Source organism: Lutzomyia longipalpis, chromosome 4 (assembly GCF_024334085.1).
Source record: "Lutzomyia longipalpis isolate SR_M1_2022 chromosome 4, ASM2433408v1".
Classification (NCBI taxonomy): Eukaryota; Metazoa; Arthropoda; class Insecta; order Diptera; family Psychodidae; genus Lutzomyia; species Lutzomyia longipalpis.
Window position 1 is genome coordinate 5,204,676 of NC_074710.1, and position 19,161 is coordinate 5,223,836.

The 19,161-nt window shown below is 32.3% G+C and overlaps 3 protein-coding genes across 4 annotated transcripts; 1 reads left to right on the forward strand and 2 right to left on the reverse strand.

Annotated features, from left to right (window-relative positions):
* Positions 1-444: 444 nt before the first annotated feature.
* LOC129795802 (dual specificity protein phosphatase 15) lies at positions 445-18,735 on the forward strand. 2 transcript variants are annotated; one of them, XM_055837284.1, is made up of 7 exons: positions 445-915; positions 11,455-11,700; positions 13,278-13,691; positions 14,786-14,861; positions 14,955-15,032; positions 15,693-15,971; positions 16,594-18,735. In XM_055837284.1, exons 2-7 carry the CDS (start codon positions 11,680-11,682, stop codon positions 16,800-16,802), a joined length of 1,077 nt encoding a protein of 358 aa, XP_055693259.1. In that variant the 5' UTR covers positions 445-915; positions 11,455-11,679; the 3' UTR covers positions 16,803-18,735. The 2 variants fall into 2 exon arrangements, with proteins under 2 accessions (XP_055693259.1, XP_055693260.1); XM_055837285.1 differs by having other exon boundaries at positions 445-879.
* LOC129795801 (putative fatty acyl-CoA reductase CG5065) lies at positions 933-5,700 on the reverse strand. The gene is made up of 9 exons (XM_055837283.1): positions 5,398-5,700; positions 4,802-4,918; positions 4,260-4,364; positions 4,055-4,198; positions 3,729-3,984; positions 3,373-3,669; positions 3,066-3,198; positions 2,741-2,998; positions 933-2,673 (listed from the first exon to the last, which is right to left on the reverse strand). Exons 1-9 carry the CDS (start codon positions 5,542-5,544, stop codon positions 2,523-2,525), a joined length of 1,608 nt encoding a protein of 535 aa, XP_055693258.1. The 5' UTR covers positions 5,545-5,700; the 3' UTR covers positions 933-2,522.
* Positions 7,063-9,175, reverse strand: LOC129794466 (putative fatty acyl-CoA reductase CG5065). The gene is made up of 6 exons (XM_055835218.1): positions 9,076-9,175; positions 8,867-8,997; positions 8,139-8,243; positions 7,930-8,073; positions 7,604-7,859; positions 7,063-7,550 (listed from the first exon to the last, which is right to left on the reverse strand). The coding sequence occupies exons 1-6, from the start codon at positions 9,173-9,175 to the stop codon at positions 7,225-7,227; spliced, it is 1,062 nt and encodes a 353-aa protein (XP_055691193.1). The 3' UTR covers positions 7,063-7,224.
* Positions 18,736-19,161: the final 426 nt, after the last annotated feature.

Below are 19,161 nucleotides of genomic sequence, written 5' to 3' on the forward strand. Positions count from 1 at the left end.
TCATTTGTCGTCCAAAAATAGCTCCACACAATCCATGTACAATGGAGCAATAATGCAGAAATGCGAAAGATAGTAATTAGATTGTACAGTGAAGTTGTATGCTTCAAAATGTCCATTTTAATCCCAACATTTGACGTCACTCTATGTAGCTATCTAGCATGATTTTGTGTGCCAAAATTCCTCCATTGTATTTTTTATCATGCCACGGGCCAGATGAATTTCCTGAATTTCCAATTTTCATCGCGCGACTTCCTTTGGACGTTATTTTTTTGAATTTTAGTCCTTTATGCTGTCGACTTTTATCGAATTAAATATAAAATTCCCCTTTTGATGGAATATGCTACATATGATTGTCTTCGTCGCACCAATGGGGTTCTTTTGAGAGAATCCTCTTTGGTATTTGCGATAGTGTAGCGCTCCGTACCAGCTGCTCAATTGATATCCAGTCGTTCTTCAGCTCGTCGCGACTACACACGGCCATTTTTCAGTCTGATTCCTTCATTTTTTCTCCATCAAACTTTTTCAGCATCTTGCAATTTTTATCGTCTCCCCAATTTCGGGCAGTTTTATGTGAATGCAACTAAATTGATTTTCCTCAAATACGTTATCATTTTTTTAAAAACTAAACTGGGTGTTTCCTCAACAGTTTTTTTTCCACAACACCTTTTTTGCTACCTCTTTTTGACCTCCTTTCGGTGGGAAGTGCTCATTTGTTTTCGAAAATTTTTCTACGCTTTTTTGTACCATCTGGTTGTGTGGGAGAAAAAGAAGAGAAACATTCTTTGCATGAACCGTGAAGGACATCACGACGAAGGTGGAGCCCTTCGACGCACTGAGAAGAGGTGAAAAGAGCAGGAAATCGTCGTAAAGTAACTTCCGGTGAGCTTCTGCGAAATTCACTTTCCTGAAAATAAGGTGATTTTTGCCCATTCGAGTACAATGCTTTATTGATTTTTCCACGAGCTCCGCCACACACAACACTTGCAAATGGGGGAGGATGGGGAAAGTTTGCTTTTATATTTGTGTATGACTGATAAGCCAAAAACAACATTCACCCCATATTGTACATAATACTTTGCTATATATTTGCCGTCCTCTAAAAGTCCCCTCTCACCCATATGAGACAGAAAATATTTTCTCAATCTTTCATTAATAAATTCAACGTCCCATGTGGACATCCTTTCCCTTCATTTATGTATGTACACAAGATGTTGTGACTGTGTCTATATGCTCTTGGCCTGGTCCAAGGAGAATCTGAGTTATGCGTGAAGTGGGTCAAATGCAGGAATTCCCATGAAATCACAAGAGATGTGCTAAATCTTACTTTCTCCACAAAGAAAGCAAAGATTCGTGGTAATATTTTTTCTGATAATTCCCATAGAGGTGAAAAAAAATCAATGCTGCATAATTCATGTTTCGCTTGATTGATGATGCGACAAATTGAGCCATACCCAACTATCCGGTAGAATAATTTGTAAGTAATTGGACAGGAGATACCATCCATCAGGCTGATTCTTGCGCAAAACTCCTCCACGCACAGTGGCAAGGTTCTCAGGGTGAGAAAATGCAGCTCGATGGAAATCACACCACCCTACCCACCCCGGATAAAAGCATAAAACACTATCTAAATATATAAATACGCGTCGATGTGATCCTTCATAAACATAAAAAGGAGTTTATTTAGTCTACCATCGCGCATGGGGCTACTTATCGTGTTAGGTTTATGATTTTAGTTATCTTCCATAAACAGATTTTGTGTATCTATATACCTTCCAAAATTTATAGTTGGTATTGGGATTGAGCTCTGAATTCGTTGCAGACAAATATTACCTAAATTTGATTGATTGTAAAAATATTTATTTAAAAGAATTTTATCTCGAAAGGAGTTTATTTTTCTGTATGGGAAAACTTCTTCTTATCTTGTTTAAGGAAACAGTCGGGATATGCTTAATCTTGTTGGAAAATAAAAAGAATCACAACGAAAAAAAAAGGAGAAATCATTATATTCTTCAGGATACGTGAGTAATAAATAGTCAAGAAAGTTTACAATTTCCACTTGAATTAACTGAGAAAACTATGCAGATTTGCCTAAAAATGTGAACAATGACGTCACCCATGTATTTTAATTCTTCAAAACCTGATACTTTTCACAAATCAAAGACAAGAATGAAGTTTAATTCATTGAAAGAGACATAAAGCAGTATTGTGACGTCATTGTTTGTATTTTCATGTAAATTAGAGAATTTTCAGAGATGTTTTATATCTTATTAAAATGGGAAATGAAAAGATTTCTTTGGTGGTTTCTCATTTTTTTAGATCTTCTACAAGTAACGCATTATTCCGACTTTTTACACAAACGAAGAGTTTTCCCATAGAAAAAACATAAACTCCTTTATTAGTATTTTTACCTAACACCAAGATCTTATTAATGACAGAAGTATAAAACTTATTTAAAAAATATTATTTTATATAAAATATTTGTGAAGTTTGTGATCATTTCAAAGAGTTCAAAGAGTCCAATTTTAATTAAAACTCCTGAAGATTATTGATTTTTGCATTCGTGTCTTCAAAAATTTCCTCTGTAAGGTAGGAAGGGATTTATTATAGCAAAAGTAAATCCACGGTAGTCCACTGGCAATTACAAAAAGAACAACAAAGTTGATCCAAAACAACCTGTAGAGTAAAAACAAATAAGAATATTAGTCTAAAATATAATTAGTGAAAGAATAGAGATACATACATTTGAAGTCTTTGCCGACTTTTGGGTAAACTATCAGTACTCTGCTTTAGTAAATAGGTACGAAAACCTAATACGTAGTTTTCAAGATAATCCTCCCACGACATTCGGCTCACATCAATATTGAAAAGTTTTTGATCTTCAGAACTCAAATAATTAAAAAGTTTTTTAACGTTATCATTTTTAAATTCCCACTGCCTTGTAGAAAAGTAACGCAATTTTTCCATTCCATCGTGATATTTTGTTAATAACTTTCCAAACCTAAAATAAGCAGAAAATTGTTAATATTTTTTTTAAATACATATAAAAACGTTTTCTTTAAACCTACTTTGGCTTCCCTTTTGTCATCCAAGAAACAAAATCTAATAATTGCGATGGTATTGTGTGCAAAAGACGTATGAAGATACCATAATATGGTTGTGTGTGTAAAGGAAATCCATAAGGGTAATAAAGTGCATTTTCTAAATTATAAAAGAAACAGAAATAATAAATTAGTAATTGAAGAGTAAAACACATAAAAAAAATCTAAGATGCTATAGTCTAGATATCAACCTAATTGCCAGCACAGGTACAGGTTCTTATAACTCGGACTTGAAGTTTTTTTATACAAATTACTTCAAAGTGATTAAACCTACCCAGAGGATATTTCCGTAGATACTTTGTAGACAGTGAGACATAAAGACCCCAATCTAAAGGATTCTCTCCACTTACGCAATTGTATACAACCAGACTCTTGTCAGTCATTGTGGCTTGTCTCCATGCGCTAACAATCATTAAATTAGCAACAATATCGACGGGAATAAAATCAACTCTTTTGGATTTATCTATCAATATAACCCTCACTAAACCCATTCCTTGAAGGACTGTAGTACCTGTTGGACCATAGTAATTGTCCAACCATCCTGGGACAGGTTCATTGAGACTAGAAAGAGCTAAAAGGCAACTAAAATTAAATTATGCTGGAGATTTTTTATTGATGTCCTTGACTCACTGATAGAAGGCCTTACAATAGCCACTGGCAGATCTGTGGCTTCATTTGAGAGCACATGTTCAGCTAGGGCTTTAGTGAATGTGTACGTATTGGGTCGTTTCCCAATTAGGGATGGAGTTAGATTATCCAAAAGATCTTCCGGTAGCCACTTTACAAGGGAAATGATGTCATTGGCATCATAGGGTGGTGGGTAGATGACTTCGGACACTTCTGAACGATCAGAGTTGCAAAAAGCCGTTGAAACATGCACTAAAGCCTAAATATTCGTGCAAAGTCGAAAAGTTTACGATCAATTGCCCTTTTAAAAGAAAAAGCAGGGAACTTACTTTGAGGAAAATCATCTTGTGGCATAGTTCTATTAGTCTTTTAGTTCCCAACGTATTTATCGTAACGGAAAGCTTGAGTTTCTCATCGAATTTAACCGTAGCTGCTAAATGAAAGACAACCGATACATTTCGGCAAAGTAGAGCCTGAAAGATGTAAGAATTTTCAGGAAGTCTTCAAATCATTATTTGAATGTATAATTTTTACTTGATCATCTTTGGATAATCCAAGCACTTCTAATGAAATATCTCCGTAAATCGGTATTAATTTGTTGAGACTGTTAGGATGCTCTTGTCGCCGTTTGTCAAAAATCTGTTGAAGAAATAAGATAAAATATAATAAACTATTCTTTCTATTTAGTGTTTTATTTTGCAGATATTCTGTTATATCTAGTTCTCAAATGAGTGACTATTTTGAAGGAATTTTAACCATTCAGCAAGAAAAAAAATTAGGCAAAAATATTTCATTACCTATTCCGTTACAAGTTTTTAAACTCATAAATTTTAAGATGTTTTAACTACTTCAATAAAAGCTATTAACTATAAAAAAAATTCACAAGAAATATATTTAACGTCATGCATTTGTGATTCCCTAGAAAATATCTTTTTTTTCTCCATCCATTAAAGTTTCAGTGAAAAAAAAAAAAGTTTTTGCCTATTGTTACTGCGTAGCCTTTGGAATTGAACATGAGAGGCCATCCGGGTAAAGAAGCATAAAATTATTTTCAGATATAAAAAAATTATACTTACAGGTGCTCCCAGTAGATCACTAAATCTGTCCTTAACTTCTTGTCCACGTTTAGGCCTTATCAATAAGTAAATATTCCCAATTCCGGGACATGATCTTAGAAGTTTTTCAATGAGAACCTTAAATAAACATAGAAAGAGTTTAGTTTAAGGACTTAACAACTTTTCTTTATGTTTAGTATGTATAGGTATGTTTATTTTACTGAAACGTTTCTAGAATTGAAATTTTCTTCCTCATCAGGCAAAAAATATGAATGGGAAAATATATTAAAAAAATTATTTATTTCGTAAAAACAATTTTTCTCGGCTGTAATTTACATCTATATATTGGAGTTCGATGACCTCAGTTCGTATTATTCATGTGGATACAAGTAGAGTCAACTAAGAATATCTATGTATGTAATTATTAAATTTTGAACAATATTTTCCCTTTGATATTATATATTTGATGATGAGGAAAATCCCTGCGTTCAACACGTTACAAAATAATAAATCAAATAAAAGAAATTGGAAAAGCCTTTCCCATATTTAAATCCTGCGCAAAAAGTAACGAACTTTTGTATTTTTAAAATTTATGTCTTAAAATCCTTTTGGCTCACCTTTCCTAAAAAGCCCGTACCACCTGTAATGAAAACACTCTGACCTGTGTAGAATTGTGGAATCGATAGGTAGTTATTGAGGTTGAATTCACTGTCAGGATTCTGCTTGACTCCGTGCTTTTCAATTTCACATCTTGTTGAATCCATTGTTTTGCGGATAAAATGTCCAGTTCTATTTACGATTCACTTTTATTTAACCAACAAAGAGATTCGCTATGCCTTACAGTATAGATTTTTTGAGACAGTTTTGGAATAAAAGATTCTTGCTCCAAGACAGAGTTGTTGATGTTAAGACTGTTCACTGGTTAATAAATTGCGAAGGAATTGTTTAAATAGTCAAGCTGAGCTCATGAAAAGATAAATAAAAAGAACTGTTCTAATTTCGACCGATTTTTGTTTCTATATCAAAAAAAATAGAAAATATAAATGTAAAATCAAAATCAGAAATGAAAAATAAATTTTGTATTAGGAAAAATAACAAATTTAAAAAAAAATAGTTATATAAAAAGACAAATTAATAATAAGTTTTTAAAGATTTTAAAAATAATAAAAACATTGAACTTATTCAATGTTTATTCATAAGGAAATTTAAAAAAATAGGTAGTACAAAAGCAAAGAAATTTCAAGTATTAATATTTTATTCTGTTTTTCTCTTTAAAAAAAATCTTGAAAAAAGAGCCGTAGTTAGATCATCTTCCCCTAATGATATACATAATATGAATTCACAGACAATAAAATTACACTTAATCTTTTATTGCAAAGCATGTGCGATTTTATGTAAAGGTATAATTTTCTCGTTCATTAAAAGAGGGTACAGTCAGATATTGGTTAGTATCACATCGGATGTACTCCTTATGCTTATTACTTTGTGTGGGAGAGAAGAGTACACCCGATGTGACGCAAACCAATTCTTGCCTGTAGCAGTAAATCTCGACCATGTTAAACGTAAATTACACAAATAATAAAAAAAAAATTAGAAGGAAAACAAATAGTTTCTATGCCTAAATGCTTAATTACGAATATTGTGTAGTAATTTAGAATACCATGTAGTTCTCGCAACTGGAAAGTTCCCCAAATTCATTAATTTAATTTTTTTTAACCAAAAAATATCTCAGGATATTGATTGATTATTAAAAAATCTGATTTTGATTTTGTCTCAATATGAAAAAAAGGAAGCTAGAGCAACAATAATCCACAATAGTCCACCGGCAAATACAAGAAGCACTGCAATGTTGATCCAATATAACCTGTTGAGTAAAAAAAATGACGAAATTAGCTTTATAAAACAATGGTTTATGTACAAAAAAAATGGAATAAGTACCTTTGAAGTCTCTGACGACTTTTGGGTAAACTATCAGTACTCTGCTTTAGTAAATAGGTGCGAAAACCTAATACGTAGTTTTCAAGATAATCCTCCCACGACATTTGGCTCACATCAATATTGAAAAGTTTTTGATCAGTAGTACTCAAGACATCCCTAAGTTCTCTAACGTTTTCATTTTGGAATTCTAACTGCCTTGTTGAAAAGAAGCGTAATTTTTCTACACCGATATGATATTTCTTTAATATTTTTCCATACCTGTGAAATAAAAAAAGAATTACATTCTTTCTAATTAATAGTTTTTAATATAAATTTAAATTACAGGTACGTACTTTCTCTTTCCCTTTGTTAACAAACAAATAACATCCACTATTCCTGTAGGTATTGTTTGCAAAAGATATGTGGAAATACTATATAGCGGCTGCTTGTAAATAGCCAACCCATAAGGATAATAAAACGAGTTTACTAAATAAACAAAAATACATGATAAAAAACAAAGAACTAAATTAGGAAAAAAAAATTGCGTATCTACCTAAAGGATATTTTCTTAAATTTCTCGTACAGAGTTGAATGAAACGGCCTAAATCTAATGGATTGTCTTTTCCACTTATACAATTGTAAACTATTAGATTTTTATTATTCGTTGTGGCTTGTCTCCATGCGCTGACTATCATTAAATTAGCAACAATGTCGACGGGAATAAAATCTGATCTTATGGATTTATCAATTAGCATAACCCTCACTAAACCCATACCTTGAAGGATTATTGATAGTGTTGGACCATAGTAATTGTCCAACCATCCTGGGACAGGTTCATTAAGGCTAGAAAGAACTAGGACACACAAAATTATCATGCTGAATATTTTAATGATTTTCTTGACTCACCTACAGAAGGTCTCACAATAGTAATAGGTAAATTATTGGCTTCATTTGATAGCACATGTTCAGCTAGAGCTTTGGTGAATGTGTACGTATTGGGTCGTTTCCCAATTAGGGATGGAGTTAGATCATCCAAAAGATCTTCCGGTAGCCACTTTACAAGAGAGATGATGTCGTTTGAATCATAGTGTGGTGGGTAGATGACTTCGGACACTTCTGACCGATCAGAGTTGCAAAAAGCCGTTGAAACATGCACTAAAGCCTAAATATTCGTGCAAAGTCGAAAAGTTTACGATCAATTGCCCTTTTAAAAGAAAAAGCAGGGAACTTACTTTGAGGAAAATCATTTTGTGGCATAATTCAACTATTCTCTTTGTTCCCAACGTATTAATAGTGACGGAAAGTTTAAGTTTCTCATCAAATTTAACCGTAGCTGCTAAATGAAAGACAACCGATACATTTCGGCAAAGTAGAGCCTGAAAAAAAATGTTAAGATTTTCAGGAAGTTCTTCAAATTATTATTATTGGCGGTAATTTTTACTTGATCATCTTTGGATAATCCAAGCACTTCTAATGAAATATCTCCGTAAATCGGTAATAATTTGTTGAGACTGTTAGGATGTTCTTGTCGCCGTTTGTCAAAAATCTATTGAAGAAAAGAAATAAGACAACATATAGGGCCTAATTCAGCGACCAAGAAACCATTGAAATCTTTGAATTTTGTACTGAAATTTCAAGATTTCAAGCGCATTTCAAGGGTTTCTTGGTCGCTGAATAAGGCCCATAATGGTAAAAAAAAAAAGCGAAACCATTCATAAAAAAATGAAGACGAATAAAAAAAGATATTAAGAAACCAATAATTAAAAAAAAGAATGAAAGTGATCTAATTATAAATTTGTTTTATTAAAATTCCCGTAAAACTTTACCACATTCTCATTGTTTTATGATGCTTTATCTGTTTTTATAAAACCGACTATTAATCGTAAAATTCACAATATTCTTAACATCTTACTAAATTCCTTAAAAACTACAGTCAGGTATTGATTAACGTCGCATGGGATATACTCTTTCCACCCATTAATAATAATGAGTGGAAAGAGTATATCCCATGCGACGTTAATCAATACCTGACTGTATCATTTGAGGGTAATAAATTTTTTTGCCTTTAGAATCGGTTTTTGTAGCACGATCTTCCTATTCTTACTAAGAAGGAACATATCTATAGGTTAGAAAGAACAAAATAGTTTAATGAAATAAAATTAAACTTACAGGTGCTTCCAGTAGATCACTGAATCTGTCTTTAACTTTTTGCCCACGTTTAGGCCTGATCAGCAAGTAAATATTTCTAATCCCGGGACATGATCCCAGAAGTTTTTCAATAAGAACCTCAAATAAAAAGAAAGAAATAATTGCAGTTTAGTTTAAGGAAAAAATACTCGAGATTTTAATATTTAATCGTTTAAATTTCTTCAACTTACCTTTCCTAAAAAAACCCGTACCTCCTGTAATAAAGACACTCCGACTTGTATAGAATTCTGGAACTGACACGTAGTCATTGCATTCATTTGCTAAATCCATTGCTTGTCGAATAAAATGTCCCTTCAGTTTCAAATCTATTAAGTATCACAGTTTAATTTACTTTTTGTGGAAAGAAAAACGCACTAATGCATCACTTTGTTTCTCCAACATATAGAGAGATATAGACACTTAGAAGCTTCACTAGTTAATAAATTTAGAGGAAATTTTGATTCGTATTTAAAGCAAATTCACTAAAGGAGAAAAAAAATAAATAGGGAGATGGTTTTATTCTGACCACTTGTATTTTCTAGGAAATATGACTATATAAATTGATAATAATATGTAATAAATCTATAGAGAATTTATAAATTTTTGTAATCGTTCAATAATAATTTCTTAAGAAAACCTATAGCATCTGCACCAAAATTAGGAGCCTTTAATAATTTATATTTAGTTTTCCTTAGAAAATCTTAAGAAAGTCGTATTTAGAGCAGCTTTCTCAAAGAAGCAAATAACTACAATTTATATGTAGGTAATAAAACACCTAATCTTTTTTACAAGCAGGTTCTTATTGCATATGCTTAATTTTTGTCAATTAAAAGATTTATATAAACATCTTTTGTTAAAAAAAAACTAATATTCTTATGTATAAAAATATTTAAAGAGTAAAATAACGGAAATAAAACAAGGACAAAAAAATTAAGCCAAATTGTACTCTAAACTTTGTTACTAGCTTTTTAAATACTTTTATACTCAAATTCACTTTGAATTGAAAACCTGAAGGAAAATCATACTCAGATCATATTCCCCTAATAGAAAATGCAATAGAATTTACACACAATAAAATTGCGTAGAAAATGTTTAAAAATTCTATGATTTCTGCATACAATTTTTTATCTATTAATAGGCAAAAAATACATTAATTTACATTAAAATGTTGGGAAAAGCAAATAATTTTGCTGTCTTTCAGATTCAATCATCATACATAAATGCAAATATAGCATGATCATCACCGCAGTGATTCTCTCTTTGTTTGAGTTCTCTTTATCATTTTCTATGTTTTGCTTCTTTTAGAATATGCTCTTTGATACAACAAAGAATAAAAGGAAAATATTATTTTAATTATTATTATTTTAGTAAAAGCGATTGATTTTCGTTCAGGGAATTAATGAGACAAACATGGGTAAAAGGAAGTTTATTATCCAATAATATTGACAAAGGATAAACCCCCCCCCCCCCTTAGGCTTTATTGTATTACTTTATGGCCTAATTCAACTAACCAGTGGCACACTCTTATTTATCAATTAAACTCCATTTGCTGCTACATATTTTTGGGGTAGGTATATAGACACAGTGCAGCTATGAATAGAACCTACCCCATGTAAGAAAAACTTCTCTTGTTGGTACAATAAAAGTCATCTTTTAAAAAGAACGAAGAGAAATTATTAGGTTCAATAAAATATTTAATGATTGCGTTCTAACGCGATAGCTTTGAGAATAATTTATTAAAGTTGATTTTCTACTGCTGCACATACACATTTTTTGGGGGGAAAATGTATTGTTTGGAACAATTTAACAACCTCCACCGCGCTACTTTGAGCATAGAAAAATTGGGTATGAGGGATAATTTATGGTCGAGGAAATTCATTCACATATCGATAAAACTCTGTCGTAAAGTAAGGAGGGGGTGGTGTGAATTTACTTTAAAATTCCATTCATTTTTTTGGAGGTAATTTGTTGGGGGAATAGTGAAGTAAAAGACTATTTTGCTGCCTCTGTCCTTGTAATGATAGATAATTATTAAATGGATATTGAAAAAGCATAACGCCTCTTTTGTTGAAATGATTAAATTCGTCACGAGGAAAATACAATATCTGTGAATTATTGGTTCAGTATGTAACAATTGAGTTACAAAGGGATCAAAAAGGGCAGCCATGTAATAAATTAGAAAGCTTTATCCTTGTAAAATTATCACTTTTTTTCGGTTAACCCGTATGTATGTAAAAAATCGGTGAAATTTTCAAAGTTTTTCTCTTTTCTTTATCTACAAGTTTTCAACTCAGCTGTGTAGTTCTAAAGATATTCCTATACAGAATACAAGAATGTATAGTAGGAAAATAAGCACACCCATTAGGAAATGTTTGCATGGAAATCCTTTTTCTCTTAAAGAAATCATTAAGATGTTTCTCACACATTACTGTGCAATTTCCATTTCTATTTGATTACAAGAAAATTATGAAATTATGTTAATGCATTTTGTTTGTGAAATTATGCAATAAAGAAATTCTTTTTCATTTTAACTTAATGAACATTTCTATTTCTCTTTCTTTCTTCACCAGGAAGCAACAAACTGCGGGGGATGGGAGAAATTAAGCCATCAATTGCATTATTTCATTTATTTTTATTTAGTTGAATTTATTATTTCTTTTTATTTCAAATACCACGAAAAATTCACAAATCAAGAAAAAGAAAACAAATTAATTTGCTCAAGTTAAGTCACACACAAAAAAACAAGAAAAAAGGAATCAGCCTACAAGGAAGGGAGGAAACGTAAAACCACCGAAATGGGAAATGGCATGAATAAGGTGAGTTGCATGAAAATCCCTTAATTGACTTTATAATTTTATAATATTGAAAAAAGGCATATTTTCTTATGTAAATTAACCAACATTATGCTTTCAAATAAGTCGGACGATGTTGTGTGACATAAAGGAGGAAAAAAATGAATTATTCACTGACCAACGTGTTTGAGCAATTAAGGAATTAAAGTGCACTGTACACGTCACTAGTTGAACTCTAATTAATTTTATTTTAGAGAAAGAAAATGCAACGTTTTCTCTTCACTTTCCCTGCAGCAAGGGCATCCAATGCTTTCCATGAATATTGGTACAAAATAGGGGAAAATTTAATAATGACACGTTGGAAAAAATATATGTATAACTAGAATTTTCTGAAGGGGTAGTGATATGACCAAAAAACATGCTGACTGAAGCTTAAGGGAGTTCTTAATGTTTCCTTTTTTTTTTAATGAAAACTCACTAAAATATTAGATAAAGAATTATTAATAGATCTGAAAAAAAAATTGTTTTCATGAAATATTTGGAAAAAAACTTAAAAAAGTTAAATTGGCCACTGTAGTCAAGAAAGTCCTCCAAATGCTCACAAACCTAAATACAAAGTGCCGTAAGCTCTGGAAATATATGTATTTTTCCTTTAAACTTAATACATATCATTGCTGCCCATGCCACTGAGAGATTCTCCTAAATAAATTTAACAATTTTTTAATAAATGGAATAAAATTTTTGCCAGATAATAACCCCTTTTTGTCATTCAGTGCATTATTAGATTATAGGGGACAAATTCAATTGAGGGATGCATTTAACGAACTTTCCATTCTGCATCATATCATTCCATCCATGTGCAGTAAATTTGAGCCTCAACGGTACTCCCACTCAACCTCACTCGCGGCATTCAATGTATATAGTTAGCCTGTGAAATATTAGAATACGGCAAATTGGCGGTGTCGCAAGGAAATACCTACCACATACAGGACTTCCACTGTTTGCAGTTACTCCCTTCATGTTTAGTTGGTATTTGCGGTTGGCACGGATTAGTTCACTCGCCGGCTCTCAGCTCACCTGAGCGCCTTTACTTTAGAAGCAAAAAAAAACGTTACGGGGGTGTGAAGTGAAAATAGGAATACATTAAAAATGGTGATGAATTGGGAAATGAGTAAGGTACTTTAACCCCATAAAGAGAGGCAGATTTATTATGAAAAAAAAATTCTTTGTGTATTTGTGTTTCGAATTGCTGTGCGTGAGTCCATTGGATTTACTTTTTTTTTCCTTTTCTGGCTGCGGGAGGAAAAATAGAAAAGTTATAACTTTTTTTCCATCATTTCCAAAATAGTCATTGCACGCAAATTCACCGGGGGAAAATTAATATAAATCCCAAAACACCCCGCGTCTCCCAAAACACCCCATCTTACGGTACCATTGAATAAGAAATTCCTTTAGCTGAAAAATAACACACAAGTCGTATGAGATTGTTGGATTTCTTTTTTTTTTGGGATCTTGTGAAAGCGCAAAAAATTTAAATTAAAAAGATTTAAAAATTGAAAAAGAATTGGAAAAGATGCATCGCGTGTATTTGCTTCCCATAGGTGCTTCCTGGGCTCTATGTGGGCAACTACCGGGACAGCAAGGACCCTCAGCAATTGGATAGACACAACATAACGCACATCTTAGCCATCCACGATAGCCCAAGGCGCCTACATCCCGATAAGCACTACCTGTGCGTTATGGCAGCCGACACACCTGACCAGAATCTTGCTCAATACTTTGCCGTGTGCAATGATTTCATTCACGCGGCACGTCTTCGTGATGGGAATGTCCTTATTCACTGCCTCGCCGGAATGAGTCGTTCCGTAACGGTAGCTGTGGCCTACATCATGTCCGTCACACCACTCACGTGGCGTGAAGCACTAAAAGTCGTGCGTGCCGGCAGGGCGGTGGCAAATCCCAATCTTGGCTTCCAAAATCAACTACAGGAATTTGAGAATCTTAAACTGATTGAAGTTAGTATTCCTATACTTGTTATTTTAAATTACTTTTCTTTCGCCTTTTTGTATGAAAAATGTCGTTAGAGTTGTATAAATTTCAATTGAGAAAAATTTATTTCATTAGCCGTGAAAGGGTTAAATGAAAAAAAAATCTATTTTCTCCCTAAGAATCTTTCACAATCAGACTTAATTCTTTTAAAATTGCAAGTTATTGAGTGCATGTTTTCCAATAAAATTCTTCTTTTCTTCTCTTTATTTACAAAATAAGTGTAAAAGGCTTTCATTTTCTTTTGCTTCTCCTCTATTTTGTAAAACTTCGATCGTCAAAAAAGAACACCATTGTTTTCTTTCTGCTCTAGGAAAAAATAGGCAAATATTTTTCCCAAAAATGTAAATAGTGACGTCATAATTATGTTTGTTCTCCTGTATAAGACAATTATACGAATGATTCATGTGAGTGGTTTTAAAAATTATTTTAAGGTTTTATGCATTGAAAGAGAGAAAGAACACAATAATGACGTCATTATATGTATTTTTGGGCAAATTTTTACTAGATTTTCCTCGTAGATTCCTACAGTGTAAAACTAGATGTCTCTTTCGTGATTAGTTTCTCATTATGCTTTTCAGTTCTAACAGGAATATGCTTTATTCTGATTATTTCTTTCAATAATAGTTTGACTTGCACTGAAATGAATAAACTCCTTTATAGGATAAGAACTTTATATTATTTGATCAGTGAAGACGGTAAAGGGCTAAAAGTAAAATAACACCAGAACTTTCTTATAGTCCAAGCAAAGTTTTTTTCTTTGTGTTAAATTATGCTCAGACTTTATTCTAAATTTATTTGTCTCAGCATAGTATTTTGGGGGTGGCTTTCTGGTGCCTCTTCGTGACAAAATTCGGTTCATTTGCAAGTGATGGCTTGATAAACAGGCAGACAAATAAAACAAGAAGGGAGACAAGAACTTTTAAGCGGAGAAAACCACAGAAAAAAGTTAATTTAACGTTTGACATTGAAGTGCAACTTCCTTTTTAAATTTTTCATCCTTCTAAAAAGCATTTCTTCGCCACTTTGAACTAATTTCTTATACCCTCTGCATTTTTCAAAGGAGAGGAAGCGACTGAAGGAGAGATTCCCAAGTTTGGCACTTGAGCTGCATGATCGTCAGCAGTGCAGTGATGCTTGTAAGTTTCACGTGAATTTTAAATGCTTTCAATTTAATCTTCTAATATGCATTTTATATTATTTTCTTATATTTATTGTTGTACCTTTACCAGTGAACAATTACGAGGAACTCCTCTCGAATAAGGACATCTGCGAGGGACACTGTGTGCGCGGCGAAGTTTGTCCAACAGGTGGAAAAAGTCTTTCATATTATTTAGATTTTCAGTCTGAAAATTGGGACAAGTAACTAAATTCTTTTGTACACTTTTTTTTTTAAATTTTCCTAAAGACTTTTATTTTCATTGCTGTTCTTTCTCATCAATAAAAAAAATTCAATAAATAATTGGACATTATATTTAGAGCTTTTCCATTTGGCCATGGGGATTGAAAATGAATTTTCTTTTCAGTTCATTCAAAGCTTAGTTTTTCCACGGACTAAAACTAATTTGGTAGACTTTGTGAAAGTCATTTTCTCATTGCTCATATTGATTTCCTTCGCGCTTTTCCACCCCCTAAAAGTATTCTTTTACCACATTTTGCAAAGGAATTTCTCCTTCAAAGAACTCAATGTGTCCCTCAAAGAAAAATGCTTTTGGCAACTTTAACCAAACTATGGGCTTGATTCAGCGACCAAGAAACCCTTGAAATCTTTAAATTTTGTACTGAAATTTCAAGATTTCAAGCGAATTTCAAGGGTTTCTTGGTCGCTGAATTAGGCCCTATAACCGCTAAAAGTTTTCATATATTTTGGATGCCTTTGTACGGAGTTTTCTTTCCTTAAGCGAAAATGTAGGCTGTTCCTTCCGTTTCACGGGGATTTATGTTATACCTCTTCTTGCATGCCATCGAAGGTATGTGCAATTCGGCAACGGGTAAAGGAATCTTTCGACGGAAGAGCAGTACTACATCTTCAACGTCACGGAGTAGATTAGCACCGGCTGGTACGGTGCAGTCGTGCCCCACATCACCACGACGTAGCCACAGGGTAAGCCGAGATCCCGTCCTTGATGTACCGGGTGTGAGTGAGGCGGAAAGTGAGGTGAAACCCACAACTGGTCTTCATCGTTCAGCTAGCACTGTCAGCTCATTGAGACCAAGGAGTAGCCCAGCTGGACTGTACTCCTACACAGGTTAGCGGCTCCAAAGTAAAATTAATTTAATATTTGATTAGTTCAAGATCCTGATGAAGGGCTACTAAAGCATCGAGAGCTTAAGAATTGAGGCAAATAATTGAGGTATTCGGTCGTATTCAGCGACCAATAAATCCTTCAATTTCAAATCCTTGAAATTTCAGTACAAATTTCAATGATTTCAAGGATTTCTGAGTCTCTAAATAGGATCTATTAATCCATATCTGTATAATTTTAATATCTGCATGATGAAAAATCTAGCAGCTTTTGACAATTCATTTTTTTAATTTCAATATTTGACGTTACTTTTGCAACGTTAGAGCTTTCTTTTATATAGCGTTCAATGTTTGTTTTCCGAGGTATTGCATTTATTTCAAAGTTTCGTCGTACACTGTATCCTTAAGAACATTTGAACTTAATTTATAAAAACGTTTTTTTTTAAAATTTTTTTTCTAACGTTTGAAGTGTTTTTTTTCTAGCATTTGACGTTTCTGTTCTAGTTGTTTGACGTTTCTAGCATTTAGCTTTTCTTCAACGTACGACGTTTGTACATTTGTCTTCTTTACTTATTTATTTAAAATTTTCTTTTTCTAAGACCTTTCCTAATTTTTGAAATTTGCAGGATCTGCTCCGACATCCGTCCATGGATCTCGCGTGGATTTGTCAAATGTGGGCGTTGGATCGGCAATTTACGTTGGATGTACCCCAAATGCACGTGGTTCCGTGACGTCGGTCCCACGACTACAATCCTCCAGCCGGTCAGGTTCCCAGCTCAGTATTGTCTCCGTCTCGACACCCCCGAGCACCCCAAAACGCACCCAGAAGCGATGAATTGCTTTCCCATGGGAATAGAAAATATATATTTTATCCTAAAAAATCTGAAGCACAATACATCAAAGAAGAATCAAATATTGTCATAAAAAATAATTTCTATCATACCAACAATAGCTTTTAAGACATTTAAGAGGAAAAATCTATAAATTAAAAAAAAAATCATACATTTCTCGTGTTAGTGAAGAAAAAAACATACATACCCTCTGGAAAATCTTTGCCTATGTAACCCAGCTTATTCTAAATAGCTGTGACACCACTTAAGCAACATTGGAGCTTTATTCAATCACACACCTAATATATTTTCCAACCTGAAAATTGAATAAAAAGAAATGTTAAAAAGAGAAGATTTTAATGAAAAAAAAATGTGATATAAATGTTTGAAATGCATTCATGTTAAGGGTTCAAAAATGATGACCATAAATGGAGATACAAAGAATATGTAAAAGCTTGTTGAAAAGAAATGGATAAGTAGAGAAAAAAATTATTTTATATGTTTTTATTTGTAGAAGGTTTGGAGCAATACAAGCAATTTAAGTCATTATAGTGCTTATTAGATTGATGCAGCATGGTGTTTCTTACGGTGATGCGAGAACAATACATAGAACAAGTGCATATAGCAAACAAAGATACAAAAAACGTTGTTGATCCATTTGTAGAGTTTATTGAATTGTTAAAGAAATGAGATGAGAGTTTAACATAGATCGAGCATTATGATGGATGTGCAGTTTTGCATGTAATTTTTAGACATATTTTCTCAGCATATAGTGCAAAGTTTATTGCAAATATCCCAAAAAACTTCTTTTCCTTCGAAAAACAATTCCCCAATCCCAAAAAACATATTTTATGGGACATAAATTACAAAAGAGAAAAAAAAAACCTTTTCACTGCATCATCAACATAAAATATTTTTACAGCATTTTTAATATAAAAAAAAATTACTATAAATATAAAAATTGAGTGAGAATAGTTTCTACTGCAGCCCAGAGCTTATTATAAGAAGGTTTCTCAACGAGAAGAAAAAACCCTAAAATTGGCTTTTCAGATTTTAATTCAAAATTATTCAAATTAATCTTCCATAGAAAAAAAACATTTCATTAACATATCAGAACTTGATAACAAGTAGATATTACGTGAGAAACCTTTTTATGGAAAACACAAACCCATTATAAGCATTAGATTTAATTTAATTTGCAACAAAATTAACTCTTTATTGAACAATGGAACGGCAGATGATCTTGAGACATGAAATATCCTAAATAAAAAGCCTCTTTAGAGACATTGAGACACATTTCGTAATTATAAAACAAATTAATCATTTTATTATTCATGTAACATTTTTTTTTAACATTTGGGAAGTTTCAAGATTGATCTTGAGCATTGAAAAATATTTAAAACTCACAATCAGTTGAAGTATTTTTTCTTCATGGCAAAGCTGGAAGTATACAAAATTTATAATATTCTGCTTTTAAGTCGAAAATCAGAATCAATCTTTGCTGAAGTTTAAGCTTAATATCTGAGTTTTTTGGTGTTAGGTAGGATATTTTTTTGCTATAGAATACACAATCTTAGAATTTTTTTTTGATGAAAATGACCAAGAAAATGGAAAAAATATACTAAATCAATGCCTAAATTAGGTTTTAGTTTAAAGAAAATATACAAGAAATAATGTTACAATTAAATAATTTTTCATTAATTTTTTTTTTAATTCGTAAAACCACTTCCAAAAGTCAATAAATCTATTATTTTCTAAACTTCATGCAACTTAAGCTGAATCTCATGTTTATTGGAGGTCTTACAAAGGAAGTTGGAACTTACGTACATGTCAACTTTTGTAGTATTTAAAAGCAAAAGCATTTGTAACTAAAAAGAATCCTTTTCATTTTGACATGATAAACAGCAATATGATAATAAAGAAGGTGCCCCAAATTAATTATCTCTTTTATTATTTCTTTAAAAATCAACAAAATCTTCGAATGTAAGTGATTGATGTTGTCTTCTATGCAATTTCTCATGAAATTAAGAGTCAACGAGGCGACTAACTATTTTGTCAGGTGGAAAAATCATTGCAAGTGACGGAAAAATCACCAATTCAACACACCTAATTGACGACTAAAATAGTCAATCAATTTTCACAGAATTTTAAAGAAAAAAAGATTAGGAAAAACTACACATCGAAAAAGAGTTAAGATCTGAGACAAAGTTGTAGGGTAGAAAATTTCTTATAATAATGATATATTGAGAAAATTCTCTCCTTCCCGGAAAATCCTATAGATTTATGAACTAATTAGCCCCGGACATCCCCTAAAATAATTAGAATCTGAATATTCTTTAAACATCTTGTGTATCTCTTGCGAAT